This window comes from Tripterygium wilfordii, chromosome 10, assembly GCF_013401445.1.
Source record: "Tripterygium wilfordii isolate XIE 37 chromosome 10, ASM1340144v1, whole genome shotgun sequence".
NCBI lineage: Eukaryota > Viridiplantae > Streptophyta > Magnoliopsida > Celastrales > Celastraceae > Tripterygium > Tripterygium wilfordii.
In genome coordinates this window covers 782,963-810,913 of record NC_052241.1, presented here as the reverse complement: position 1 = coordinate 810,913, position 27,951 = coordinate 782,963, and the positions used below count along the sequence as shown (strand labels likewise).

At 37.2% G+C, this 27,951-nt stretch overlaps 6 protein-coding genes across 10 annotated transcripts; 3 read left to right on the top strand and 3 right to left on the bottom strand.

The window, feature by feature from the left end:
- The first annotated feature begins 89 nt into the window (after nucleotides 1-89).
- On the top strand, nucleotides 90-4,231 carry LOC120007428 (serine/threonine protein phosphatase 2A 57 kDa regulatory subunit B' theta isoform-like). Of its 3 annotated transcripts, none has more exons than XM_038857646.1 (3): nucleotides 90-284; nucleotides 479-2,175; nucleotides 3,516-4,231. In XM_038857646.1, exons 2-3 carry the CDS (start codon nucleotides 958-960, stop codon nucleotides 3,867-3,869), a joined length of 1,572 nt encoding a protein of 523 aa, XP_038713574.1. In that variant the 5' UTR covers nucleotides 90-284; nucleotides 479-957; the 3' UTR covers nucleotides 3,870-4,231. The 3 variants fall into 3 exon arrangements, with proteins under 3 accessions (XP_038713574.1, XP_038713572.1, XP_038713573.1); XM_038857644.1 differs by having other exon boundaries at nucleotides 463-2,175; XM_038857645.1 differs by having other exon boundaries at nucleotides 432-2,175.
- A 1,694-nt stretch (nucleotides 4,232-5,925) lies between these two features.
- Nucleotides 5,926-10,729, top strand: LOC120007426 (serine/threonine protein phosphatase 2A 57 kDa regulatory subunit B' theta isoform-like). 3 transcript variants are annotated; one of them, XM_038857642.1, is made up of 3 exons: nucleotides 5,926-6,120; nucleotides 6,355-7,981; nucleotides 9,911-10,729. In XM_038857642.1, the coding sequence occupies exons 2-3, from the start codon at nucleotides 6,767-6,769 to the stop codon at nucleotides 10,214-10,216; spliced, it is 1,521 nt and encodes a 506-aa protein (XP_038713570.1). In that variant the 5' UTR covers nucleotides 5,926-6,120; nucleotides 6,355-6,766; the 3' UTR covers nucleotides 10,217-10,729. The 3 variants fall into 3 exon arrangements, with proteins under 3 accessions (XP_038713570.1, XP_038713569.1, XP_038713568.1); XM_038857641.1 differs by having other exon boundaries at nucleotides 6,350-7,981; XM_038857640.1 differs by having other exon boundaries at nucleotides 6,251-7,981.
- Nucleotides 10,730-10,804: 75 nt separating this feature from the next.
- LOC120007427 (stemmadenine O-acetyltransferase-like) lies at nucleotides 10,805-13,581 on the bottom strand. Its single transcript, XM_038857643.1, has 2 exons — nucleotides 13,071-13,581; nucleotides 10,805-11,885 (listed from the first exon to the last, which is right to left on the bottom strand). The coding sequence occupies exons 1-2, from the start codon at nucleotides 13,524-13,526 to the stop codon at nucleotides 11,064-11,066; spliced, it is 1,278 nt and encodes a 425-aa protein (XP_038713571.1). The 5' UTR covers nucleotides 13,527-13,581; the 3' UTR covers nucleotides 10,805-11,063.
- A 1,432-nt stretch (nucleotides 13,582-15,013) lies between these two features.
- LOC120007204 (stemmadenine O-acetyltransferase-like) lies at nucleotides 15,014-17,228 on the bottom strand. Its single transcript, XM_038857405.1, has 2 exons — nucleotides 16,716-17,228; nucleotides 15,014-16,079 (listed from the first exon to the last, which is right to left on the bottom strand). Exons 1-2 carry the CDS (start codon nucleotides 17,172-17,174, stop codon nucleotides 15,270-15,272), a joined length of 1,269 nt encoding a protein of 422 aa, XP_038713333.1. The 5' UTR covers nucleotides 17,175-17,228; the 3' UTR covers nucleotides 15,014-15,269.
- A 3,684-nt stretch (nucleotides 17,229-20,912) lies between these two features.
- On the bottom strand, nucleotides 20,913-23,191 carry LOC120006912 (E3 ubiquitin-protein ligase AIRP2-like). The gene is made up of 5 exons (XM_038857035.1): nucleotides 22,796-23,191; nucleotides 22,215-22,377; nucleotides 22,048-22,114; nucleotides 21,711-21,945; nucleotides 20,913-21,620 (listed from the first exon to the last, which is right to left on the bottom strand). Exons 1-5 carry the CDS (start codon nucleotides 22,879-22,881, stop codon nucleotides 21,413-21,415), a joined length of 759 nt encoding a protein of 252 aa, XP_038712963.1. The 5' UTR covers nucleotides 22,882-23,191; the 3' UTR covers nucleotides 20,913-21,412.
- Nucleotides 23,192-25,487: 2,296 nt separating this feature from the next.
- LOC120008069 (E3 ubiquitin-protein ligase AIRP2-like) lies at nucleotides 25,488-27,469 on the top strand. Its single transcript, XM_038858579.1, has 5 exons — nucleotides 25,488-25,744; nucleotides 26,303-26,465; nucleotides 26,561-26,627; nucleotides 26,728-26,962; nucleotides 27,075-27,469. Exons 1-5 carry the CDS (start codon nucleotides 25,656-25,658, stop codon nucleotides 27,283-27,285), a joined length of 765 nt encoding a protein of 254 aa, XP_038714507.1. The 5' UTR covers nucleotides 25,488-25,655; the 3' UTR covers nucleotides 27,286-27,469.
- Nucleotides 27,470-27,951: the final 482 nt, after the last annotated feature.

The following is a 27,951-nucleotide window of genomic DNA, read 5'->3' as shown; positions in this document are numbered from 1 at the left end:
ACAAGAGTGGGAAGGAAACCAGCAAACGATGTCGTATGATAAGCACAGTTGTTTTACGCCCATTGTTAAAGGACTTCCAGTATCTACTTTCCTTTTGACTGGGGCACACAAACACATCACAGAAACGAGTAAGATAGACAAGGAAAGGAGGCAAGGATTGACTTGTAGCACTCGAGGAAGAATAATCACGATGAAGAAATTAAATATAGAATTTCAATAATTGTACCAGTCAACAAGCAACAACTACAAGAGAATTACAAGAATCAGAGCTTGAATTCGTTTTGGTAAGTCCTTTGCACCAGAAAATCAAAATCCCGTCCCTTGATTTTCTTTTTTGGTATTTCCTAATCTGGGTTTTCTCTGTTCTCTTTGTTCGAAATCGCTGTTTGATTGTCGGTGTTTTGATTTTTGTGCTTCGTTTTTCTAATTAGGTGTGTTCTCTGATCGTTATTTCTCATTCAGGGTAGTGGTTATATAGGTGCATGTGATGATACACTGGGTTTTCTTATCTCCTTCTCAAGCCAATAGAGAGTGAGGAAACGGGGATTTCTCTATTTGAGGTGGGAATTTCAGATTTGGTGCTGATCTTATAGTAATCGTGGTTTTGCGCTTGTGGGTTTCTGAAATTATGTTGAAAGCTTAAATTTTTTTTGACGTTTCATAAGCTCACCAGACTGCATACGAGTTCCTGGTTTGGGTTATTGAGATTTGGAAGAATCAGGTTTTGCTCTGGTTTTGGTGCTCAACTGTGTTTGGTTTTGATTTTACGGAGGGGAATTTTGGGTTTTGGAGCCCTCTCTACTTTTTTTTTTCAGATACGCACGTGAATAAGCTATTGGATGGGCTATAGTGACAGGTTTTGATCTGGATTAGTTGTGTCTGGAAGAATTGGGAATTGATATAGAGCAGTGTTGAGTCTTTCTTGAGGGGGTGGCATTTGGTTTGTTCTTGTAAATTATGTTAAAACAGATACTCAGCAAGCTACCTCGAAAGTCGTCGAAAACTGCAGAAAATCGTGAGCATGGAGGACACCATGCTATTTATTCAAATGTGTCCACTGGTTCGAGAAACAGTGATCTAGGAACAACCAAGGCTGGGAATTCGACCATAACATCTCTTCCTTCTTCTAATTCGGTTTCAGATTTGGGACAGAATTATATTAACCAGGTACAGCGAGCTGCAAATTTGAAGCAAAATGGAAATTCAGGATTTTCTGCTTATGAAGCATTGCCTGGATTCAGGGAAGTCCCAAACTCGGAGAAGCAGAACTTATTTATAAAGAAGCTGCATCTGTCTGATTTGGTGTTCGACTTCACTGATCCAACAAAGAATCTGAAGGAGAAGGAGATCAAGCGACAGACATTGCTAGAGCTAGTGGATTATGTTACTTCCGCAAATGGTAAATTTCCGGAAACTGTCATGCAAGAGGCTATTAAAATGGTGTCTGCAAACTTGTTTAGGGCATTCACTCCACAGCCACGTGATAACAAGGTCATAAATGGATTTGATATGGAAGAGGAGGAGCCCTCAATGGATCCTGCATGGCCACACTTGCAAATTGTTTATGAATTCTTACTAAGGTTTGTGGCATCACCTGAGACAGATGCAAAATTGGCGAAAAGATACATTGACCAATCCTTTATCCTGAAGTTGCTTGATTTGTTCGACTCTGACGATCCTCGAGAAAGGGAGTACCTGAAAACAATTCTTCACCGGATCTATGGTAAATTTATGGTACATCGTCCATTCATCAGAAAAGCCATCAACAATATCTTTTTTGGATTTATCTTTGAGACTGAGAAGCATAATGGGATTGCTGAACTGCTAGAAATTCTGGGTAGCATTATCAATGGATTTGCTTTGCCACTGAAAGAAGAACATAAAGCTTTTCTTGTCCGTGTACTTATTCCCCTGCATAAACCTAGATGCTTGGCCATGTACCATCAGCAGTTATCATACTGCATCACTCAGTTTGTGGAGAAAGACTGCAAGCTTGCTGATACTGTTATCAGGGGTTTATTGAAATACTGGCCTATCACTAATAGTTCAAAGGAAGTGATGTTCCTGAATGAATTGGAGGAAGTTTTAGAACCAACTCAGCCGCCAGAATTTCAGCGCTGCATGGTTCCCCTCTTTCGACAGATTGCAAGGTGTTTGAACAGTTCACACTTTCAGGTACTAAGTTTCTATATGTATGTTTCTCCTTTATTTTTGGGTTTCGTAATTTTTAAAATATCATAGAAAGTTGGGTGCTCCATTTCCGGAGTGTTCGTTAAATATGTTATGCAAATAAGATCTGTTCTGCTATGTTTTAAGTTGTAGGTTATCATCTGCAGTTCCTCGGGCATCTTGTTGATTCCTTTTTTTCCCCTCTTCTTTGGTTTATTATTTTTGGGTCTGGAGCGTTTCTGTTCCTTAAAGTCTGTGATTGAATACATGGAGTTGCCAATGTTCCATGTTTGTGTGCTTTGTGGCCTATTTGGGTTTTGGCAAGTCAATGTCCCTGTAGTTCGCATGGGATTTGATATGACAGACATGTTCACCAGCATTGAAGTTTTCCTTTTCACTTATGGCTCTCCTTGGCTTTTAGGATGTCTCTTCTTGGTGTTTGAGTTAGTTTATTTTGAGAGCCTACAGAGCTGCAGATTGAGGATGAATAACATACAGGTCTTATATTGGAGTGTACACAATAGATTGAGAAATAGAGGGTTAGTCATTAGATACGAGTGTAATAATTTAGAGAATAGATAGCACATTGTGGAAAAATATTTTGAAGTATACAATTGGGTACTGGTTGGTATTGTTGGAAAGAAGCAACAAGCTCTTCTAGACTCTTCTCTGAGAAAGAAACTGAGTTTTACGAGTGCATGGATGACTGGCTCCATGACCAAATTCTGGTTGCCTAGACAGAGCAGCAAACTCTTTGAAATTCTTAGCCTTGATGTAAACTAAATTATTTGTCCTTTTTTTTAAAAAAAATCTCTGTTGTTTTCACTATTTACATTCTTTTGGTTGCACTTAGTGGCCCTTAATAAAATTTTCTTTTGCATTCAAGAAAAATGTATACAATTTGGTGCTTTCCCAACTGGATGAAACCTCAAAATAAGCAACATCAAACTCTCTGTCAGTTAACCTGGTTACAGACTTGACAGCAGTTATCTACTTGTTTGAAAATCTGTGTTTTCATTGGTGGAAACTGGAAAGGAATCGCTTTATAGAACATTAGAACTTAAAAGGAGTTGTTCTTGGTACTGGACCTTTTAGAAACTTTGGCTATGTAACATGCTGAGATATGCAGGATCATTCGATATTAATTTGTTTTCTTTTCCCTCCATTGCGAATCTATATGTAGTTGACTGCACTAGAACAAATAAAACTTGACCTCCGTGTTTGTATGTTTGTTGTGGCTGTGCGCTTGTTGCACCCTTTAAACTTAGGGTTTAGGTGATTGACAGTTCTTGGTGTGATGTCCTTAATTACTACATTGCTTAATACAACTACTTTTGCCGTACCAGGTGGCAGAGAGAGCTTTGTTTTTATGGAACAATGATCACATAGAGAATCTGATCACACAATACCGTACGGTCATATTGCCCATTATTTTTCCTGCCTTGGAGAGAAATGCCAGAAATCATTGGAATCAGGCCGTCCATAACTTGACTATGAATGTCCACAAGATTTTCCAAGATCTTGATCCCGAGCTCTTCAAGGAATGTTTGCTTAAGTTTGAAGAAGATGAATCAAAGGCAGTTGAGATCAAAGCTAAACGTGAAGCTACGTGGAACCGTTTAGAAAATCTTACTGCTCAGAAAACTGCAAGTAATGCTGCAGTGCTTGATTCTTGCAAAACAAACATATCTTCAGCTTAGTGAGAACAGGATACTATCGATGCCAGTCACGTTTTTTCCTTCTCTCTGATTAAGGTGGGATTCATAAAATAGAAACATTGTCCAGATGATGAACTGTTTATGGATTGTTCCTCACCTGTTTCAGAAGGAATCTAATACGCGGTACGCTTACTGGCTTGTCCTGAGGCCAAATGAACATTTTCTAAATTTCTCTTGAATCCTTTAGATTTCTTAGCTTACAAGATCATATTGTTTTGAAAATGTGATAAGCTTTAAAAGAACTTTTGATAGATGATAATCCGATTGGCCGTGAGGATGGGGTTCCTATTGTAAAATAAATATTTTTGTTATATTGTTTCTAATGCTCTTTTTTTCATGGTTCATGTTCTGAGTTGATCTCTGTGTGTATCTCGACTGGGTTTGCATTTTCTTGGCTAACACTATTGTCTCATGAGCATTCCAATCAATTGCATCATATCACACACTTTCCGCGATGAAGCAAACAAACTTGTTGCTCTTGTGAAATTTTGACAAAAAGAGGATTGTGAAATAAAAGAATATTGTGGTGCAATACATTTGGTCTTGTGTTCCTTTTGACTTTCCTCCTACCTTCACATTCTGTAACTAAATAGTTTATGATCTGCTTACTTGGACATTTATCACATCATCCTTGACTTGTCACTTCATATTTTCCTTTTGAACATGAATTTTCTTATGCGGATGTAAAGTGCGGATGAGAGAATATCTATTGTTTTTGTAAACAAATGGGATTCAAAACAGTGTGCTCTACTTGTTATTACTCACAAAAAGTGATATGCGTTTTAAGTCTGCATAGGAGAATTACTATTCATTTGAATATCTTATTTGTGATTTGAAGTTACTATGCCTGCCTTCTTTGATTTGGGTTATGATCTTCAAGTACTGGCTTGCAACATTTAAAGCTGAGATTGTCATAAGAGAGAGACCATTGAATCTTGTTTTTCAAGCCCCCCATTGATCTTGATAGTTCAACCTTCCTTTCTAGACCAGCCTAGTCCTCCATATTGGACATGAACAAATATATCTCAAAGTTGGATTGGAGTACACGTACTTGTAAAACATATTATCGTTGAAATCGAATGTGCTATATGTATTGGATACCCTGTATAAATCTGTTTTTATTACATGCGAATATGTGATTCAGTGGTGAAAATAGACTTGGATAAGGCCAAACTTGCTTCTACAAGCCTTGACTACTTTAAATGAGGTTGTTGGGCCATGTAAGTCGGACAGAGTTCGGGGGTATTACAGTACTACACAAACATATCCTACGTATTTTCACACTTCAATTGGAATTCCATCACGTCTAACGACTTTATCATCTTTCATTATCAATAGACTTCCTTCACTTAATCCACGCTAATATGCTTTCTCATGAGAGGCATGAAGATCTTCCGATGTTTTCACAGTGACTATTGTTAAGTATTGCCACTATTGTGGATATCTACCAATACATCAAAATCAATTTTAAAATAATTTCTTAATAAATTATAATTTAGCTTTTTTTAAAAATTTATAATGGTTTTAAAAAAAAAAAACTAATTTAGGTTGATATCATGACACTCACTGCCACCACTAAAATTTACTCAATGGTGAGTTTCTCTTCACCTAATTAAATAATAATCTCTCCATTAGCTTATTAGCATAATGGCATGTTATATTTACTTAACTTAGAAGAAATTTTGGGAACTTTACGAAATTCCCAGACGACAATTTTTTTTAAAATTTTTTTTTTTGAACTCAAGAAAATGAACAAAATGACACAATTTTTTTAATTTCAAGTGTCAAAGATTACGGCTTTAACATAAAAGGGCGTCAAGGATAGCATCTTTGGTTGATTCCAATCTTACAAAGGTATTAATGGCTGTCGGATTTGGCAAATTTGGAACAGTTGGACTGTTTGATAAGGTTTGTTGAAGAATACCAAATTTATGTATAGTTGATAGGCACTATATAGGATAAAACAATATTTCTTTACCTTTAAAGGTGTGTTTTTTTTTTTCCTTCAATTTGTTAATTAGATATAGATTAGAGAGACAGAGTGACAAATTCACTAAATCAGAACCTAATGACATTCACACCCCATAAATGGAACCTCGAAGAAGATAAAAAAGTTGAAGGAAAGGAAAAGGAGTGAAAGGAAAAGAGGAGCCCTCTCTCTCTTTCTGGCCCAAACTAATCGAGAAAACGGAAAAGGAACTCTTCTCTGCTTCTATTTGAAGTCACTGCCTCTGTAAGTATCATCACATATTCATTGCTCCTCTTATTGCATCTGGGTTCCCTTTGTTTCTAATCTTTTTTTTGTTTACTTGTTCTGGGTTCTGATTTCAAGTCTTTTTTCCTTTCGATTTGGGTTACCGTAGTTTTTGGCTTGTATGGTGATGAAAAAACCCTTTTTTTGGGTGTTTCTGATAACGCATATGCGGTTTGATTAAGCTGAGTTTGCTGGTCGTTTGGTGTAGGGAAGTCAACTTGAAGAGTAAAGACGAGATATAGCTTCTGGATTTGTTGTTGTGTTGCTTTCTGTATTTGGGTTCTTGAATTTCGAGTTTGAGGGTATCTGTTTCGGTTCTTGTAGTTCTGAAGTTTGGAGAGAAGTTTCCAGTTATTCAGATGATGTGTCAAAACAAGAGGCCCTTCGTTGGTGATTTGCTTGATGCTCCAAGGATTTCCCTTGTGTTTGATTTGGGAAAAGGATTGTGTGACTGGGATTTCAAGTTATAGAATTTGTGGGTCTGATTATTCTTGGGTTTGAAATGAAATTTATGCATCTGACTGATCTTTAATTGTGATGTCAAGGTCCTTGTCCTTAGAGCAAATCTGATTTAAAGGATTCTCTGGACAAGGCAGGTTGGAAGGAATTTTGATCATTGTAAGTTATGATCAAGCAAATACTTGGTAGGCTTCCAAAGAAGCCTTCTAAGTCATCTGAGAACCGTGAATTCGTGGGTTCGTCAGCGCCAACTTCAAATGCATCCGTCAGTTCAAGTAACAATGACCTTGCAAGTGATAAGCCAATAAACTCAAGGAACGCTTCAATCCAGGGTCTTGATCTTGATACGATAGGCTACAGTCATGGAAGTATGCATACCCAATTTACAAGTCTAAAACTGAATGGCAATTCAGTTAGTGCTCCGTATGAAGCATTGCCAGGATTCAGGGATGTTTCCAGCTCTGAGAAGCATAATCTATTTCTTGGAAAACTAAGATTGTGTTGTGTTTTATTTGACTTCACTGACCCAACAAAAGAATTGAAAGAGAAGGAAATTAAGAGGCAGACGTTGCTTGAGATTGTCGATTATGTTACCACTGCAAATGGGAAGTTCACAGAACCTGTTGTGCTAGAAGTTGTGAAGATGTTATCTGTGAACTTGTTCAGAACACTCGCGCTTCAACCTCATGAGAGCAAGCTTTCTGGAGCCTTTGATTTAGAAGAAGAGGAACCATCGATGGACCCTGCTTGGCCGCACTTGCAGATCGTGTATGAGTTCCTTCTGAGGTTTGTTGCATCTCCGGAGATGGATGCTAAATTGGCTAAGAGATATGTTGATCACTCTTTTGTTCTTAAATTGTTGGATCTCTTTGATTCTGAGGATCCCAGAGAGAGGGAATATCTGAAAACAATTCTACATCGCATCTATGGGAAGTTTATGGTGCATCGTCCGTATATTAGGAAGGCAATAAACAACATCTTCTTTCGTTTCATTTTTGAAACAGAGAAGTTCAATGGAATTGCTGAGCTTTTGGAAGTCTTGGGCAGTGTAATTAGTGGATTTGCTACTCCACTAAAGGAAGAACACAAGTTGTTCCTTGTTCGTGCACTGGTGCCTCTTCATAAGCCTAAATGCTTGCCAATGTACCATCAACAATTATCATATTGCATCACACAGTTCGTGGAGAAAGACTGCAAGCTTGCAGATACTATTATAAGGGGCTTGTTGAAGTATTGGCCAATCACCAATAGCTCTAAAGAAGTCCTATTTCTAAGTGAGCTCGAGGAAATCTTAGAAGCTACTCAGCCGGCAGAATTTCAAAGATGTATGGCACCCCTGTTCCGTCAAATTGCGCGTTGTTTGAGCAGTTTGCACTTTCAGGTATGAGCCATCAAACAAGTAATCTAAACGTATATTATGTCTTTATTGCCAATGTCATGCAGCTTAGGTTCAATGTTTGGGTATTTTCACTTGCTTGCTTCTTTTCAACTTATATATTGTTGAATGCTCTGCACCATCTTCATTGCTTTATTTTTATTTTTTATTTTGGCTCTCTACCTTTCTCTAGGTCAGTTTTATATGCTTTTTTTTGCTCTATTCTTTTTGTATCAAATAGTATTAGTTGGTGATTCTGGCTCAATTAGTTTTTCTTCTATGATGAGCTGCTGGCATTGTTTTTGGTTTTTTTTTCTCAATGGCCTGGGGGGAAGTAAGCTCACCAGGAGAAGATTTCGTTATTTTTATGTCGTGCCATGACATAAATAGGCAGTAATGTTCGTTAGCACCTGAAATTTAGTCCCCTCAATCCCTGGAAATGCATCAACCTGATACTCCTGTTACCTGTTATGTTATTATATCTTCATTGTTTGGGATAAAGGCTTGATGATGGTGATGATGATATCTTCATTAATGAAGAAATTGCAGGCCTGGGTGTTGGCTATGTGGTAGTATTTCTATAATCTTATCATTTTAATTAAGTAAATATGCTCACATGTGCATTTGGATGTTTGTAGTCCTATACATGTTTGGCCAAGATTAAAAATTCTCTTATTGAGCATCAGTTAGGTATGAGAGCACCCTATTCATGCTTTGTGAGCATATAATTTTTAATAATATTGATCCACTAGAAATACAGAATCGGAAAGGAAACACCAATACACTGATTCCAAGCATTGGTGCTTAGCTAAGTGATTTAACAGATATTTGACACTCATTGGAATAAATAATACTTTATGAAACACCTTTTAAGTCAGTGAAAGGAGCTCTAGTTATCACCTTTTTTGTGGATCAATGGATTGATATTTGATATTGTTGGTTTCTACAAGAGGGTTAAGATTTATAACCCCAATCACCAGAAGATTAATGATAAATGCAGATATCAAGTTCTTTGGAATAAATGCTTAGATTACTGTCGAAACTATTTTGTGCGAAATTTTTATATTGCATTGGCAACTTTTCCTTTTCTGTGGTTGGTTGATCACCAATGACACATATTCTATGATTGGATTTGTGGTTTAAGGTTATTGAAAAATTATGGGCAAGTGGCAAGCGCATAATATACGCTAAGGATTTTGGGAGGTGCAAAATTTGGAGATAAGATGAAGAAATTATGGAGTGGGCAACGGAATTTAATACTGTGATGTCCCACAATCCCATAATGGATCTGTGCGGAATGACTTTATGCTATATATGGAAGGGCATGACCTCAACATTGTGAGACTCCTTTTGAGGGAAAAACCGTGAGACTTGATGGCCAAAGCGGGCAATTCCTCACACAAGTGTCGGGTCGGGTCGTCAGTTTATGATGTACCTCATGGTGTTACGGTGGGTTTATATGGTTAACCTATTTCGCTAAACAAGAAAAATAAGAAAAAGTACAAATGTGGAAACAGCAAATTAAAGATGAGCCTATAGCTCAATATAAAACATTAATTTCTAACACTTTGTTACAAATAAGCGTATCAAAAATATTTCAGTGGTGGTCCTTCCATGGGATTCAAATTTATTGCTGGGATTTATTGACATTATTTATATTCATTTTTTTGAAACATTGTGGGTGCTCGGCTGGCTTGTACTAATATGTAGTAACCCGACTAAATAATTTTGTTTGGGCAACTCCATTATGTGTGGCTTTCTCCCGAAGCAGGTATGAAATATTACTACATGAAAAAAACAACTAGTTCCTTATCTTGAACTTCCTAGCCTTGGTTATATACTTATTTCACATATTGCTTTTATATCTCACGCAGTGTCAGTTGTCCCATGCTATGCTTTCTATGATAAAAATTTAACCGGATGTCGCTTATACAGGTGGCGGAGCGGGCATTGTACTTGTGGAACAATGATCACATTGAGAACTTGATCAGACAAAACCGCAAAGTTATATTGCCGATTATCTTCCCGGCCGTGGAAAAAAATGGTCGTCACCACTGGAATCAATTGGTCCAGAACTTGACACTCAATGTCCGTAAGATCTTCTTGGATGCTGATCCTGAGCTGTTTGAAGAGTGCTTGCACCAGTTCCAGGAGGATGAACGAAAAGAGGAGGAAATCAAAGCAAAGAATGCTGCCATGTGGAAGCGCTTAGAAGAGATTGCTGCAACAAAAACCTTCTAGTATCGTTCCCTGAATTATACCCACCCCCAACATCTCCAATATTGTGCTGTAGGAATTCAAGAGTTTCAGTTCTATTGATAGGCGCGGGTTGACAAGATAGCAATGGTACTATCCAAGAAGTCGAGATGCATACAGATTATTATCCAAGTTCCACTTCATCTTGCATTCCTATTTTCCGCGCTATTGTGAACCGCACCTCCAAGGGTACCATACAGCTTCCATGAAGTCCAACGTTTCTCCCTTGCACGGCTATGACATCTGGAGTACGCTGCATTCACATTTTCAGCACAAGATGGTAACTTTGGCATTTTTATGTCTGGTCTTTGAAGAGTTTAGGGTAAGTAGCTACGGATCACCGGTTTATGTACACTAATATTTTCAGAGTCAAGTTTGTGCCTACTTAGTGAAGCGATATTTGTTGTGTATGTATCATATAGTTTGATGTGAATTTTAAGAGTGTTATGTTTGGCTGGGTTTATTGGTTTAGAAGATCATAATATTGTTCAGTGTCAAGTCTTGAAAGATTTGCAGGTGTTTTTATACTCTTATCTTTTGGAGAAATTAAGGACTTTGAGGAATTAATCAACATATCACCACTCGAAACGACGTAGTTCACATTATTATTAATTCATGCATATATAGACATAATCACACGCACACATTCAAACTAGATAGGCATCTCTCAATAGTTTGTATTTAGTTATCTCAACTTTTGAGTTGTACGTACATGATTTCATGTGCATCACGTAGGACACGTGAAGCTCACGAATTCACTTGGATCCCGTGAGTCTAACTCAATAAATGGAATCCCTGAGATATCAATCGTTGAGATCTTTATCATTTTCGCTTAACACTCTTGTGAAGCAACAAGAAACTCAATCAACTCCTCATTAGCTTCAAGCTTTGTCATGTCCTCCTCCTTCAAGTGAACCCAAGCCTCAATCCCATCCCCAGACACAGTGTCCATGAACACAACCAGATTGTTAAAAGTAAGACAACCAGAGCCAACCCAAACAGGCCTTCCCCACCCAAAATCAGCTTCATGAAATGGAAACCTGCACCAGCTAGTGAAGTTCAAAGCCACCATCTTACCTCTATTGAAACTCTCTGCTGTGTCTTTGATCATCTCCAGGTGCTTGTTCCCTTCTTGAAGCTGACTCTTCACATACTCCTTGTCAATTCTACTTATTGAGTTTCTAACCTGGCTAGCCAGATTTGTACAAGCACCCATGAATGGATTGGTCATCGCAATCCGATACAAGTTCCCAAATGCAGAGTCGGGCAATGGAGGATCCATCCTTGGACGCAGGTTCACCGCATGAAGCACGATATAGAATGTGTCGGTTGCTGCTTCGTCGATGTTCATAGCAGAGACGAAGCGATTCCATATGAAGTTTGTTAAGGCCCCTACGCGTGATGGTGGCACGGAGGTTGAGTTCACATGATCAGTGTATTTAGCTCTGAGAGTCTCAATTGCTGAGGCATTGAACACAAACCTCTTAGCCACAATGTTCTGGTTTGTAATTCCGGTGCTTGGTTCGAACCCGGATATGTTTTTGGGCGGGAAGAGTGTGGCGGAGATGAACTGTGGACGGACTATATCAGATTCTCCGCGAGCAGTTTCAGCCCAGCTTTTCAGAAATGTCAAGAAAGATGAGGCATCCGCAAGCTGCAGTTGCAAGATGTTCATGTCATTAGAGTCTCACATCAGCACTGAGAATGGTAAAAGTTGAATTCATACATAATAAGCTTTTACTATTGTTGTATAAAAACGTTAAGAGCTGTTGAGAGTTTATTACAAGTTCATTTTTAGAGTTTTTGTCAACGTTTCTCATACAAATCTTCAATATTCCCTCAACACAAACCATAGTTGTTGTAGTCTACATTTACGTCTCTCACAAAGACACACAAGTGAAAACTACAAACAAGATTAAACCAACGTTTAATCATGGAAAATAAACACTGGAATCCACCTGCATATTGAGAGAAATTCTTGGGTTTTTAGTATATTTCTGCCAAGACAAAAAGCAATACGAAAAATTCCAAGCCGATACCTTTAAGAAGACTTTTGGATATCTAGATCCACTCAAAAAACACATGGACACATAAGTACCTATGAAAATATCAATTACATCACTACCCCGCTATATATCAGTTTATGTTACTGTTTCAAATAGTAACATGAAAGAAAATGCCTTAAATCCATATTATTTTGGTGACGGTTCGCTACATCACCACCGTCGTTAAACTCCCCTCACTGAGACGCACAATGTCAAATTCCGTCCAAAATGGCTACCGAAAAGGGAGAGTCGAAGTTGATCCGTTTTCCTCGTGTAATGTTAGGTATTTATGTGGGATTATATAATTTTTAATTTTTAAAATAAGTACTTATGTGGAAAAGATGTACTTATATAACAAAGTATTTTTTTTTCTTCGACTAAGTGTCCAAAATTCATAAAGTGGGTACTAATATGTCATTTTTCAAAAATAATAAGTCCTAGATCTGACCACAATTCTAATATAGTGAAAAAATACGAAAAATGTCCCTAAATAATACTAAAAGGCTCATTTGAGGCCATAAACAATCGAATTTATCAAAAAAAGGTGGGGCTAGTGATATAACACTATATAGTCTTGTCAACCCTGTCGAAACGAGTCTCCCAGTCAAATTTCGTATAATTCTGACAGCATGACATTTCAATCCTACTAGTCGTTTTCTTTATAATTAATTGTTACTATTCCTACATCACATACCCTTTTAGTAGTTAGCCAAAAAAATTATTAGGAAAATATTGAACCAAATATTCACAGCATTTTCCAAAGCTTATAAAACCAAAGTTGAATCAAACACAACCTTGTGTGATATGCAGACTCCAATGGCGACTCCACCACACTGGAAGATGTTGAATTGGACACCTAGTGGTAGTTCTTGAACATCATCCAGTTTGAAAGGAAGCAACTTGTTGAGCTCAATTGGAACTGGATTCTCAAGAACATCTGAGAGTTTGCACTTCACTTGTGCTTCCAAGTAAGGCACACCCTCATCGTTACAATCTACATAAATGTTGTCTTTGATGCGTCCGGACAGTGGGTAGAAACTGGTTAGGACATCAGAGATTGATTGCTTGAGGTGGTTGGATTTTTCAATGTTGGTTTTGTTAACCTCTGATGGGTAGAAGAGGGCCTGAGGGTTGTAGACAGGAGGAGATATTTGATCAAGGAAGGAGAGTTGGTAATGGTGAAGGTGATTAGGGGTTGGAGAAGATGGTTTGATTGTTTCTCTAGAGGTCACTTCAATTTCGATCTTCATTTTTTTCTGCTAAGTAAATTTCACGTAAAACTCTATTAGACAATTGTAATTGTTGATCTTCAAGTAGTGCATGTATAGCTTCTATATAGATTATATATAGAGAGTGAGCAGGCGGTCGCAATTCAACTCCCACACCCAATAGTTTCGACATTATTTCCTTACACGAGTCAAAGGCCCATGGGAGGTTTTGCGGAGTTAATTAACTCTCTTTTTTGGGTTTCGTCCCCATTCCCCGACACAGACTTCGGCTCGATCTTACCCGTCGTCAACAAGGAGCGGGTTGGATTGGTGACCCAAATTTAGAGCTGACCCAACTATTCGATAGACATGTCGAGCTGGGGAATTATAGGTAAAAAAAAAACATATGAACAAATTTAGGTATACATTTTTGTGTATGATTAGAGTTTGTTAAATATTAATGGCCCACACGGGTAGTTGTCTGGCAAGATTGTTTGAATTTATGTTACCTCCCTGAAAGGGTACTTGTTTGGTGAGGTTGTTTGAAATTATGTTACCTCACCCTGATCCAGTGGGAGGGCTTCCCAGAGAAGTGACTCATATAACTACTCTAAAAAGGACAAGCATTTCTAAGCTGAAGATCTTCACGCAAGAATCTTTTCCTGGAATGGTCGAGCAAGTTATTGGGTCTTCTTTTAATTTCTAACCCGACGTCTATATAAAAGCTTATATGTCATCTTTTAATTGGTAAGTCAATTGGGTGTTTCGTTGTATAATTGAATATAAAAATGATAAATATCACAGCAATTGGTATCCCAACCGCCGTCGAGGTGGATGCACAGAATCTAAGTGAATTCGTGGGCTCCACATATCTCATGCACATAAAATCTTGTGCGTACAACTCAATAGTTGAGATAGGATAACAATTGCTGCGATATGTATCATAACTGAATTCAATAAGTTTTTTTTTTAGTATAAGTACAAATACAATATAAGACACACCACCAAATCAAGCCTATGAAAATACAGGTGTCAATAGGTCCCACGCAGGAGACACAAATCAAGCCCACATACAAAACTCTTATTGTAAAACACATATCATATTCTCCGCGAGCAGTTTCTAGTAGGGTTAGAAATTAAGCACCAAAAGCACATAATAATTATTTTTTTTGAAACAGTTATGAATAGAGATCTTAATAGTTAGTATCTCCGTTGTTGACTTATATGCACATGATTTCATGTGTATCATGTTGGACATGTGGAGTCCACGAATTCACTTGAATCTTGTGTTGGGACGCCAACTATTGAGATCTTTATCATTTTCATTGTAGTTATGATAGGGGATCCCAGTAATTGATATCCCAGTTATCCGTTGAGTTGGACGCACATGATCCAAGTGAATTCGTGATGGGTTTCACATGATACACAAGAAATTCTGTGTGTATAACTTAACAGTTGGGATACCATTGAATCATTCAATACATATAAATCTAATTAGGGACTTTGAGGAATTAATCAACATATCACCGTATCACCAATCGAAACGACGTAGTTCACATTATTAATTCATGCATACATAGGCGTAATCACATTCACACTAAACACTTTCGGGTCACACCTCCAGATAAAATATCGGCGACTTACTTGAATCCTGTGCAGAGAACTTTTAAGGATGCAGTGCACAGGTCCGAGAGTTTACTCTACCGAGATAGGTTCAAAGGGCCCCGCCTCGGAGATAGAGGTTCCCAACAAAAAAAAAACTAGAGTCGTTAATTAACACTATTGTCAAGCAACAACAAACTCAATCAACTCCTCATCAGCTTCAAGCTTTGCCATGTCCTCCTCCTTCAAGTGAACCCAAGCCTCAATCCCATCTCCAGTCACAGTGTCCATGAACACAACCAGATTGTTAAAAGTAAGACAAGCAGAGCCAACCCAAACAGGCCTTCCCCACCCAAAATCAGCTTCATGTAATGGAAACCTGCACAAGCTAGTGAAGTTCAAAGCCACCATCTTACCTCTATTGAAACTCTCTGCTGTGTCTTTGATCATCTCCAAGTGCTCATTCCCTTCTTGAAGCTGAGTCTTCACATAGTCTTTGTCAATTCTACTTATTGACTCTCTCACCTGGCTGGCCAGATTTGCGCAAGCACCCATGAATGGATTGGTCATCGCAATCCGATACAAGTTCCCAAATGCAGAGTTTGGCAATGGAGGATCCATCCTTGGACGCAGGTTCACCGCGTGAAGCACGATATAGAATGTGTCGGTTGCTGCTTCGTCGATGTTCGTAGCAGAGACGAAGCGGTTCCATATGAAGTTTGTTAAGGCCTCAACGCGTGATGGTGGCACGGAGGTTGAGTTCACATGATCAGTGTATTTAGTTCTGAGAGTTTCAATTGCTGAGACATCGAACACAAACCTCTTAGCCACAATGTTCTGGTTTGTAATTCCGGTGCTTGGTTCGAACCCAGATATGTTTTTGGGCGGGAAGAGCGTGGCGGAGATGAACTGTGGACGGACTATATCAGATTCTCCGCGAGCAGTTTCAGCCCAGCTTTTCAGAAATGTCAAGAAAGATAAGGCATCCGCAACCTGCAGTTGCATGATGTTCATGTCATTAGTCTCAGATCAGTTGAATATATACATACATAATAAGCTTACTATTGTTGTATAAAAGGTGTTGAGAAATCTTAAGGGGTTATTGTTGGCATTTTGGGGAGCTTATAAACTTTTCAAAACGCTAACAAACCATAGTTGTGAAAGTCTACATTTGCTTCTCTTATACTGACGTCGGCGGGAAACTACGAACAAGATTAAACCAATGTTTAATCAAGGAAAATAGACACTGGAATACACCAGATTGAGAAAAACTCTCAAGTTTTTAATATATTTCTTCAAAGACAAAAGATATAAGTTCTAGGATCAGCTACGACCCTAATACAGTAAAAAAACACAAAATTATGAAAAAAAATGACCTTAAAATATTAAAAGACTTATTTGATCCCTAAACAGTGCAATTTGCCAAAAAAAGGTGGGACCAGTGGCATAGCACTAGTCTTGTCAACCATGTTGAAACTTGAAACGAGTCTCCCAGTTAAATTTCATGTAATTTTGACGACATAACATTTCTAGTCGGTTTTCTTATAAAGAAATTATTAGGAAAATATTGAACCAAACATTGATAACATTTTTCACAACTTATAAAACAAAAGTCGAATCAAACACAACCTTGTGAGATATGCAGACTCCAATGGCGACTCCGCCGCACTGGAAAATGTTGAATTGGACACCTAGTGGTAGTTCTTGAACGTCATCCAGTTGCAAAGGAAGCAGCTTGTTGAGCTCACTTGGAACTGGATTCTCAAGAACATCTGAGAGTGAGCACTTCACTTGTGCTTCCAAGTAAGGCGCACCCTCATCGTTACAATCTACATAAACGTTGTCTTTGATGCGTCCGGACAGTGGGTAGAAACTGGTTAGGACATCAGAGATTGATTGCTTGAGGTGGTTGGATTTTTCAATGTTGTTTTTGTTAACCTGATCTGATGGGTAGAAGAGGACCAGAGGGTTGTAGACAGGAGGAGATATTTGATCAAGAAAGGAGAGTTGGTAATGGTGAAGGTGATTAGGGGTTGGAGAAGATGGTTTGATTGTCTCCCTAGAAGTCACTTCAATTTCAATCTTCATTTTTTTCTGCCAAGTAAATTTCAAGTAAAACTCTATTAGACCAAGTTTATACAATTTGTGATCTTCAAGCAGTGCATGTATAGCTTATATATAGGTTATATATAGAGTGAGCAAGCAGTCATAAGTTCAACTCTCACTCTCAACAATAGTGATGTTATTTCTTTGCATGGGGCAAAGGCCCATGATACGTTTTATGGAGTTAACTCTCCTTTGTGGGCTTCATCCTTGTTCTCCCCGCATAGGCTTCGGCCAGATCTCACCTGTCGCAAGCGTAGAGTGGATTGGGTTGGTGACCCAAGTTTAAAACTAACCCAGTTGTCCGATGAACATGTCGGGCTGAGAACTTCTCGATTAGCAAAAAATTGTGTGAGTAAATTCGGATATACATTTTTGTGTATGATTAGGGTTTATTAAACAATAATGCCCACAATGATACCTCACCAACTCATATTATTTTATTTGAAAATTGTATTTGTTTCGTGAGACTGTTGAATGAATATATGTTACCTCACCAACTCATATTATTTTATTTGAAGATTGTTTTAATTTGTTTCGTGTGAATGTTGAATTTGTGTTTTAAAACTAAAAAGGACATGCATATATGACTCATTTCATGTTAGCTACAAATCTAAACTTAAGATCTCCAAGCCATTCTCTTTTCTTCAAACAGTTGAGCAAGTTATTATGTTTAGACAAACAAGTGATCTAGGTTATATCATGTGTGCAAGTATATATATATTTTTTAATATAAAAGAGCTTCACCTACTACTCCACTCAAAATTAAAAAAAAAAATTGGTAATTCAATTGGATGTTTGAATGTATAATTGAATACGAAAATTGATAAATATCTCAGCAGCAATTGGTATCCCAGTAAGTGAGTTGGACGCATAGTGAATTTATGGGTTCCACATGTCTCACGCATATAAAATATTGTGCGTGCAACTCAATAACTGGGATAACTTTTTTTTTTGATAAAGGAATAACTGGGATAACTGAGATACCATTGATGGGATCTGTATCATTAAGTGAGTTCAATATGGTAGTGATGAGAGGAAAGGTTTCATGCAATACAAGAAAAAAAAAGAGAGAAATCTAACGAATATAATTTAATTGATTTTTTTTTGGTCAAAAGAGTTAAACATTTTTATTTTTTATGATGAGAAATTATGAGCTTTCGACCTGTGTAAACCTCAAATACTTGGATTGTCCCACTCTTTTCGAGTATTCGTTAAATTATTTTGATGTGTAGAATTGAACTTGGATTCTCTAACTGGAAGGTCCAAAACTAATGAAAATATATGATATTTAAAGTCATTGGGCTTGAATTATTCCTTTTAAGTAATATAGCCCATTGTTATGGGTCAACATTTAGAAGCTTCACTTGCGGCCCATTAGCATGGTTGAATAGACGGTCTAAAAGATTCTCATACAGCATAACAAGCATTTTATATTGGCCAACTGCCCACTAAGACCATTGATAAATACAATTTGTACTTTAATTTAGCCTGATTTTATTCATTTCCACTAATTGCATAGTAAATATTCATTTTGGCCATCAAAAAAATTACACTCGTTTCAACTCAGTCACCCACTATTCAAATCCTTCTCACGACAGGTCACTCCCTCACCGGAATATTACGTATGGAAGTTGAAGTTGAAGTCTCGTGTGGTATCTCCTCACATTATTTAATGATTTCATCTATTGACGTGTGAATAAAAAAGAAATTGAAAATGGCATGACATAATTAAATATATTCTCTCACTTCGTTCTCTCTACAAAACAAAAAACCCCCCATAATTTCTCTCTCTTCCATCCAACTTGACCTGTTTCAATCAAAAATTGATAGAGGTGGTGGACCTTGGTCCAATGAATTGATTGGTGGTGATGATGGCCGTTTGGAGGTGGATGATGGCCGGAGAAGCTTGAGTTATTAGTGCCCATAAAAAGGTACATATAGCATGTTCTTAAGCTCCCATTATAATGAAAATGGCTACTTTTTTGCACCAATAATCAATCATTACTTATAAGTTCCAAGACCAAAACACCACTTTGTGATTAACTTCACATTTTGGTTGGATATTTTCAAAAACAAAGTACTTAAAAAGAACCTAAAATTAGTGGACATTAGACCGGAAAAACATCATGGTTTGTTTTGTTTTGTTTTCTTAATGTTAATTATTAGTCAAAATTTTGTTGGTTTATTCAACTTTGAATAATAATAATAAGGGACTAAAGTTGTGTGCTTTTGAGAGTGGTGTAGGAAGAGGGTTTTCAAAAGAAAAATAAATAAATATTAATGTGAATGAGTCTAAAAGGAAATGCCCACTAACAAAGTATACTTTTAGCTTATTAATTAGGGAATTATTTTATTTATTTTTTTTCCCATAATTTGTCTTCACATTATCTTTTCTTGACCCTAAGAAGTTGGACAAAGCCCATCAAGGCCCAAAAACAAGAGAGCAACTAGGATTAGATGCTATGATGGGCCTTCTAGGCCCATTACAATTAGCATTAGTACACTGACGCACTTTCCAAAAAATGGTTAGTTTTGAGGTCGGAAAATCTGAGTCAATTTTCTTATAGGCAAAAAATCTTAGTCTTAAACCAGTAAGATCAATTTGTTTAGGGGTTCAGGCATCTATAACAACTATATTATAAGCGAGACCGTTTCAGGTCCTATCCCATCCAATCTCACCCCATTCGTAGCCGTAGATTTGAAGACGGATCAATGTTTTGTTAAAACATTCTTTTTAAAGCATGTAGGGGCAGGGTTGAGATGCTCCCATCTTTTTTGAGGTCTTATAAGTGGGACCATCCCGTCCCACCCCATTCACAACAGTATATTTGAAAACTAATTAATGTGGCGTTAAGACATCAATACCCTTGTAAAGCACAAAGAAGAGATAAAATTCCCTATTATAAACACCATAGCTTCAGAGGTTTCCTAAATATGCAATCATGGATATTAAAGCAATTCTGTTACGCTAAAACCTTAGCAAGATTAACAAGAAAGTATAATATCTTGATCTTCCTTGCACTTAAGGGGATCTCAAGTGCATTAGTGAAGAGAAACAGATTGAAGACCTTGCAAGCAACCAAATTGAATAACTGTAATAACCTTATCCTCAACAACAATCCATTTTTAAGGTTATATTAGTCTCTTTCAAGTGTTGTTACAAGTGCATCCCAAGTAAATTAGTTATGTGCTTTGCTTGCTTCATCACAGGAAACATTGGCATGGATCCCAATGTTTTTGGGATTAAAATAATGCAAAAAACAAATATGTCCATAGAAAATCTTTGGGGTAATATAACTTTTGATCGTTGAACGTATTGTCAATTTCCAACTTCGTTACTGAATGTTCAGACGTTCCAACTTGGGAACTCAAAGTTGAAAATTGCTCCAATATCCACACACGAGAAAATTTCTCATTGTTCGGATAGATTTGTTATATTGATTTTTATGTCACATCACCAATTTAAATGACTAAATAGTCAAAAATCTAGTCATGTGTTCATATTAAAACAATTTTCAATTTTACGTTCTCAAATTTGAACATTTGAATATTGAACCTGATCAACTTTTTTAGTGACAAAAAAAAGTTGCATTCTCCCAAAATCTTCATTTGGGCACCTAGTGTGTCCAAAAAGTCGACTGAAATAAGTAGAAAGCAGAAGCCAAATAACTAGGAAAGAAAGTTCATTCCAAATCTATCCATCACATACACAGTCCAGAGTAGTCATGTCATCTTCATCATCACCAAATAAGATAAGTCAGTGTAATTATTTATCATAAGCAATGTTTAAGAGGCAAGTTCCATAACATGCATATGGCACATGATACTGGTTTTACATCAAATAGTAATAGGTATATAACAAATAGAACGCCAATCTCTGTCATTTTCATTCAGCACTCAGGGTTCCAAAAAGCTGAGTTGAATGCCAAAAGCATACCATTGTTTTATTATTCCCTTCTATTTACAGGTGTTACACTTGACAGACTTGCGGTTGCTCGGACTTCTGTTTCCCCGGGCTGCAAACTGAGACTTTATTGAGAATTCTGACAGCTTATCTCCTGGCCATCTCCAGCATCTCAGTTTGAGTAGACACAGCTCCGAAGAAACTTTCTCCACAGCCGACCACTATGGATGGGACCAAACATCTCCATACCAGATTCTATGTACAATGGGTGGTTTGGCACCTTATACTACATAGTACTTGCTCATTGTTCAATAAGTCAGATCATGTAATCAAACAGAAATGTATGAGTTTCAGGCATTACTAGAGGAAGGCTTTCAACGTAATTGTAGAAACGTGATAGATTTTCATTTGCAAGAGTAACTGCATCAACTATATCACCGTTACTTATGAGAACCCATAAGTCCATAGAACCAACTCTCCTCAGGCTACCACGGCAAAATGGGCAGGACTGAGATCGTTCATTCCTGTAAACATAAAGAACAGACTTGATGATGAATAAACAGTAAAATGCTTATAAGAAATTTATAATAAGAATTTTGTAGAAATTAAGGTACCAGTCACGGAAGCAGCGGAGGCATAATGAGTGCCCACAATTAGGCAGTACCATCTTTGCAATATTCTCCATGCATATCCCGCATTCTTCATCCTTCTCAAAATCTTTATCGGATGCCTTCCTCCTTTCTTCCACTCGCTTTCTGCTCAAAGTGTTCGTGCCTCGGGGTCTCTTATTCTTATCTTCTAATTCAACAAACTCAGCCTCAAGTTGCATAAGCAATGGGTATATAACAGCTGCAAGAACAACCCCAAGGAAATCATAATAATGTCAGCGAAAATATCAGAAAAAGAAAGTTTTGTGCTGATAAAAAGTGAAACCTCATAGAAGAAACAAACCATAGAATTCCCTCAGGGAGGCCTTCCTTTCTTTAGATGTCGATGTTGGGGTTCCATCAACACAAGACTGGACAAATGATATGGAGCATTATTTGAGTTTCTCCACGGACAGAGAAATATACACACAACCACACTGAAGAGAACAAAAGGAATTAAAGAATATCTACCTTGTACACAAATATGTGAAGAAGGCCCAAAGAACTGGGAAGGGTATCTGTACAACTATAATCCATCCATTCAAACAGAAACAACACCAAGGGAGCAAAAGGGCTGTAAGACAATCTCATTTGAACACCATCCCCACCATAATCTCCTGGGATAGAGGCTGCCCTGCAAAGCCCCATTTCAAAACCAATAATTGCTGAAAATCATACCTTTTTAGCAGAATTCTCAGCAAGAATTAGAAGCATGAACAACTCTGGGATAATCAACTACGAAAACAAAATTCAAGGGGAATAACTGGAAACTATGCCCTAAAGACTATCTACATATGGAAAGACAAATTACTGGAACAAAAGGGTATGTTCAAGAATCAAAATCGACCCTAAAAATTTCCATCCACCTACCGCAATTAAGTAAAGGCAACTGCACAACTAAAAACCCTAGAAAGGGAAACAGAAAGCAACATTCCAGGCCAACAACCCATTTCAAGGATACAAATAAAATCCACAAAAATTCAAAACTTTTTGATTCTCATAATAAATAAATTTAAAGCAAAGCTACTAAAAGGAGAATAGATGGAACTCACAGAGTATTAGCATGTTCTATATCAGCTTCAAGAGCCTTAAGAGATTCTCTATAGGATGAAGACTTGTTTGGCTGTCTTTGCCACATCTTCTTTCACCCTTTCTGGGTTTTCTTCTGATTAACAAGAGAAAATTAAAAAAAAAATTGAGAAAGAAAAAAGGAAGAAGAGAGAAATTGCCAAAAAGGACCCGCCTTTGTTCTGGTGAGGGACCTTCTGGAGGAGAAAGAAGATTAGATAGGTACTGGGTTGGTTTTAAAAGAGAGAAGATTGAGACAGAGAGCAAGCTTTGCTTAGTGTTCAACCTTGTAAACAATTGAAGAAAAGAAAGGAATGCCTTGTTATCTCTCTCTCTATCCGAAGCATCTTTTCATTATTTTCCTAGCCATTTTCCTTGATTATTTTCAGGTGTGGGCTGGCATCATTCTCATCTCTCCACTTTTCCCACTTTTGGCTTTATTATTCCGTGACCGAATTCAATTGTCTTTTCATTACATTTAGTATTATGTCTTAAATGAGATTAATATTGAGAAAAATCTACTCAAACTACGACCCAATTCAATCATCCTTTTTTAATGGGGAAATAACCGTAGAAGGACACTTGAGCCACCGGTTACAGTGGTAAAAATGACGAAGATTAGAATCTCTCCTCCCGCTTAAAAAAAATAGAAAGAGTAAAAAGTCTTTTTAGCAAGCTACAAAGATGTTAAGTCTATTCGATGACAGTTGCGAATCTCATTATTTTTTATCTTAGATATCTCAAATGTTAAGATTGACCCATGCGATTTAATATGAATTATGTGGGATATGGGGAGCCCACATTTCATATGGATTATTGTCATATCAGCATTTATGATAGTTGAGGTAAAAAATATTGAGATTTTTAACATTTTCGAAACCTATTTTTGGGTGGAACTAATCTGGGCCTGATGGGCTATCTAGCCCAAGGTCGAGGTTTAATGAGCCCAAACATGATTGACACTTTAACAGTATGCCATCCTTAGCTACATCTTTTGTTCTTTTCGAAAAACTGCCCTCCATTCCAGTTCAGTCATGGCAGCATGTATTTGGGTGATTGTGAAGCTTGTCAAAAGTGAGTCACTTCTAGGCCCATTAGAGATTGCTTTTTCCACCTAAAGTGGGCTCATGGGCCCTCAAAACAGCCAACAGTACAACTTCTCCTAAACAATTTGATCACTAAACCACAAAATGCTATCTTAATTTGGTTGGAGATGGCATTGAAGATATTCTCACTTGGATATACTTTATTGAATGAAGAATACTTACTTGTGTGAAATTTGGATTGGTTGTGGGGGTTATCATTGTTGGTTTGTGTCAAGATCCAAAGTAGCTATCATCTGCATAACTTTTTCAAAGGTGGAAGACAAGTTGGGGGTCCAATAGAGATTCTCTGGTGAAAAATGTCAGGCATTTCAGTGTTTTTTATTTTTTATCTCAATTATTAAGATGAACGCATATAATTTATGTGAATAGTGGATCTCACATGATCCATAAAAAATCATATGCATCAATCTCAATATTTAGAATAGTTGAGACAAAAACACTGCGATCCATAAGATTATTATTGTGTGGCATGCGAAAGCAAAAGTAAATTAAAGCAAAGGAGATGATTAAATACACTTATGGTATTAAAGTTAAATCATGATTTTCCTTCTTTAGGGCTAGCTTCTTCTGTTTTTTTTAATGGCCAAGATTTTCTTCCTATCACTATCAAACACACATAGTAATTACACATTTAGCAGAATTATTCACATCTTTTACCAAATTTATGCATTAGCATGGAACCCACATAATATTTTGAATCTCTGAACCTGTCTATGTTGAATTTGTCTGCAATCACCAAATATTAAATAGGGATTTGACCCTAATTTAAGGAATATCTTTGTATCAAAAACCCAACTGCCCACCGTAAACAATTATGTAGTTAGTGTACCTAAAATGTTCCTGATATAAAGAGAGTTTTTTCTTAAAAAAATAAACATAAAGATGATGTAGTACAATGGTGAGGAGGAGTTTGATTGATCCTACTTTAGCGGAAGCCATGGCTGCACTCTATGCAGTTCAGCTTTCCTTAGAGCTAGGATTCAGACATATTATCTTAGAGGGAGATTCCTCAGTTATAGTTGCTGCAATTAAAGGTGAGGAGCTCAACCTTACAAGTTGGCGTTCAGTTATCCTGGAAATTCGAAGATTGCTACTGAATTTTTCTGGATGGTCGGTGTCTCTTGTGCGTCGTGAAGCTAATGCTTCTGCACATGCACTAGCCAAGATTTCCTTCCAGTTTCACGAAGCAAGAGTATGGATAGAGGAGGCTCCAAGTTCAGTCATGCAAGTTGTTAATTCAGATAAAAATTCTTGGGAGAGTTGGCAGCAACATGGTCACCATAAGTACTGACTTAGACGGTTATTATAGTTTTCTTTCTCTAGCAATTTTGATTATAGTATGTTGATATAGTCTACCTTTTTAGGCTTGTTTCATTCCACCTATTGGTGGCCCGAGTGCCAAGTTTGGTCTCATGTTCTTTCACTCAGCCGATGAGTTGATGAATATATATATATGTGGTCCCTGACCTTTTCAAAAAAAAAAAGTAATAATTTATGTGGAGACCAACAAGAATAAGGATTAAGATAAGAACAAAAGAAATAATTAAATGGGTGGGGTGGGGATGCTCTGAAACCGTTCTATTCCTCTCTTTAGACGAGTCCACTATTTGACCCTTTTTGGGTGTTTGGTGGGTTAGGTTGAAACTTGAAAGCTCTTATAGAGAAGAAGCAACCCAGTTGGGCTTTTAAAGTTTTTTTGCTTTGTTTTATTATTCTGTTGTAATCGGAGAAGGATAGGATGGAGATGATGTATTATCAGCTAGCAAAGAGTTCCTACCAGGACTCCTTGAAGGTCTTGGAGGCCGATATACAGCATGCTAATTCCCTGTGAGTGTTACTCCAATATCTTTATTTCTGCTCTTTTGATTCTATTTTCAGTTGGGTTTGCTTTGTTTAATGATTTCCTGAAATGGGTTGTCCCTTTTCTTTTGTGGGTTGGATATTGATCATTTTTTTCGTCATCAGTTTTAAATTTTCGTATTAATTTCTATGTTCAATATGAATTTGGGAATTTATTTAGGCTGTTACGCAAAATCGCCCAACTTGGAAATTTTGTGTCTTATCCATCCTTGCATATTTATTATTTTTTTCGGTTCTTGGGTGCGCAGGTGTGCCCTCGAAGGAGGGATTTTTATATGTCTGCTTAGCTATTAAATAGTTGAAATGAATTTGAAACTTGAACCTGTGTTGATGCAATAAGGGAGGCATTGGAAGTGCTTTCAGTCGTTATGCCTGTGTGTTGTTGATATTTTGTAGAATTGGGAGATAATGATTTGTTCTTTTATAGACTGTTTGAGAGAGTAGACAGAATTGTGGAGATAGATGCATTGGTTATTTTTACGGGTTGGCTAAAGTGGTATATTTTGTCAAATGAATTTTTTACAGGGCTGCTGCCATTCCGAAGGGGAAGGGTGGTGCGCGTCTTGAGATGAAATTGGTTTATAATCACTTAGCTGCGCTATATTTGTTTTTATTACAATGGATGGATTGTTCCTGCATTTGTCTACTCCCCAGATACCTAAACCTCTTCCACATACTTGTGTACAAGGTGATGGTTCTTGTTTTGGTGATTGATTATTGCTTGATGAATTAGAGTTCACATATCTTGTGATATATAATTGATTGCTCTGGTATTTAATACAGGTTTATAGTGATGATCGGCCAAAATTATCAACTTGTGGAAGGAAAGCAACAATGAAGGAATTTTATGGTATGCATATGCTCTCCATCAAACACATACAGTTAATATGTGATTTGGCTTGTGTCATTTGCTATTAACTTGTGCATTTCTGTCAAAAACTGTATTTCAGGTATTATATTACCCTCTCTTCAACGTCTCCATGGCAACTTGGGGGAGTCGGATGATTTGGAGGAAGGTCATCCTGGCACCAATAGCTTCAATAAAAAGATAGTAGAAAGAAATAACAGGATTGTAGATATTGATTGGGAGAGAGAAGATGAATGTGGGATTTGTTTGGAACCTTGCTCCAAAATTGTCTTACCTAATTGCTGTCATGCAATGTGCATCAAATGCTATCGCAATTGGTAACTAATTTATTTGATCCCTGTAAAATCCGTATTATTTTTCTCCACTGAAAAGGCTAGATGTTATCATTGTTTTTATGCTTATGCTCATAGAGTTTCATTCCCAATTCAGGAACATAAAGTCGGAGTCATGCCCTTTCTGTCGTGGCAGCTTAAAGAGAGTTAATTCAGAAGATTTATGGGTTCTCACTTGCAATGGCGATGTAGTTGATACGAAAACAGTCTCCAAGGAGGATTTGTTGCGTTTCTACCTCTATATCAACAGCCTGCCAAAAGATTACCCAGATGCCCTTTTCTTTGTGGATTATGAATACTTGATATGATTTACTGAATCAAAAGTGAAGTGTACAGTTAGAACTTAGAACATTCCAGCCTTCAAATGTAAATAAGGACTAGTATGCAGAATTCTCTTTGATATTGAATTGATGGTTGTACGAAGTGCAAGAAATTCGCAGAATTGATAATGAAAAGTGTTCATCTCTGGAATTGGCTCCAATGTTTGATTCATGAACTTGTTGAGAATTGCATGCGAAACATCTGAAGTGTGATTGGATTATACAATATAAGTGTGATAATACAGTGAATTTGCTGATAAATTGTTGAATTACAACTGTTGACAAGCTTGAGTGCAGGTTCAGTCATACATTGGTGTCAGTTTCACTCAAACCAGCTACCCAGATCAGTTTCTGCGGTTAAGAAAGCCAGTAACAGTGTAGCCATTGTTCTTCACTCCCAAAGAAGAAAAATGAAAATCAGAAGGGAAACATATGCAGGTAATACTATTATTGTCCTCCCATGAGATATTACAATGGAGTAACACAATCTAGTGTCACTTCTCTATGCTTTATTATTAATTGGCACACAAGATTGAAGCTATGTTTGCATTGTCTTCCTTTTGCTGCAAACAATTCAATCCACACCTACTTTGACTCATCTTTCATGAAGTCAATTACATGAATAGAAAAAGGGAAAAGAAAGTGTACACTGCA

Bases quoted from the DNA above. Each gene is read 5' to 3' on its own strand.
- LOC120007428 (XM_038857646.1), top strand. From the start codon at position 958: ATGTTAAAACAGATACTCAGCAAGCTACCTCGAAAGTCGTCGAAAACT. The intron at 2,176-3,515 runs GTACTAAGTTTC...TTGCCGTACCAG, and splicing joins TGAACAGTTCACACTTTCAG to GTGGCAGAGAGAGCTTTGTT.
- LOC120007426 (XM_038857642.1), top strand. From the start codon at position 6,767: ATGATCAAGCAAATACTTGGTAGGCTTCCAAAGAAGCCTTCTAAGTCA. The intron at 7,982-9,910 runs GTATGAGCCATC...TCGCTTATACAG, and splicing joins TGAGCAGTTTGCACTTTCAG to GTGGCGGAGCGGGCATTGTA.
- LOC120007427 (XM_038857643.1), bottom strand. From the start codon at position 13,526: ATGAAGATCGAAATTGAAGTGACCTCTAGAGAAACAATCAAACCATCT. The intron at 11,886-13,070 runs GTTGTGTTTGAT...TTGCAACTGCAG, and splicing joins GAGTCTGCATATCACACAAG to CTTGCGGATGCCTCATCTTT.
- LOC120007204 (XM_038857405.1), bottom strand. From the start codon at position 17,174: ATGAAGATTGAAATTGAAGTGACTTCTAGGGAGACAATCAAACCATCT. The intron at 16,080-16,715 runs GTTGTGTTTGAT...ATGCAACTGCAG, and splicing joins GAGTCTGCATATCTCACAAG to GTTGCGGATGCCTTATCTTT.
- LOC120006912 (XM_038857035.1), bottom strand. From the start codon at position 22,881: ATGTGGCAAAGACAGCCAAACAAGTCTTCATCCTATAGAGAATCTCTT. The intron at 22,115-22,214 runs GTAGATATTCTT...TCATTTGTCCAG, and splicing joins TTCACATATTTGTGTACAAG to TCTTGTGTTGATGGAACCCC. The intron at 21,946-22,047 runs GTTTGTTTCTTC...TTGTTCTTGCAG, and splicing joins CTCCCTGAGGGAATTCTATG to CTGTTATATACCCATTGCTT.
- LOC120008069 (XM_038858579.1), top strand. From the start codon at position 25,656: ATGGAGATGATGTATTATCAGCTAGCAAAGAGTTCCTACCAGGACTCC. The intron at 26,628-26,727 runs GTATGCATATGC...ACTGTATTTCAG, and splicing joins AACAATGAAGGAATTTTATG to GTATTATATTACCCTCTCTT. The intron at 26,963-27,074 runs GTAACTAATTTA...TTCCCAATTCAG, and splicing joins ATCAAATGCTATCGCAATTG to GAACATAAAGTCGGAGTCAT.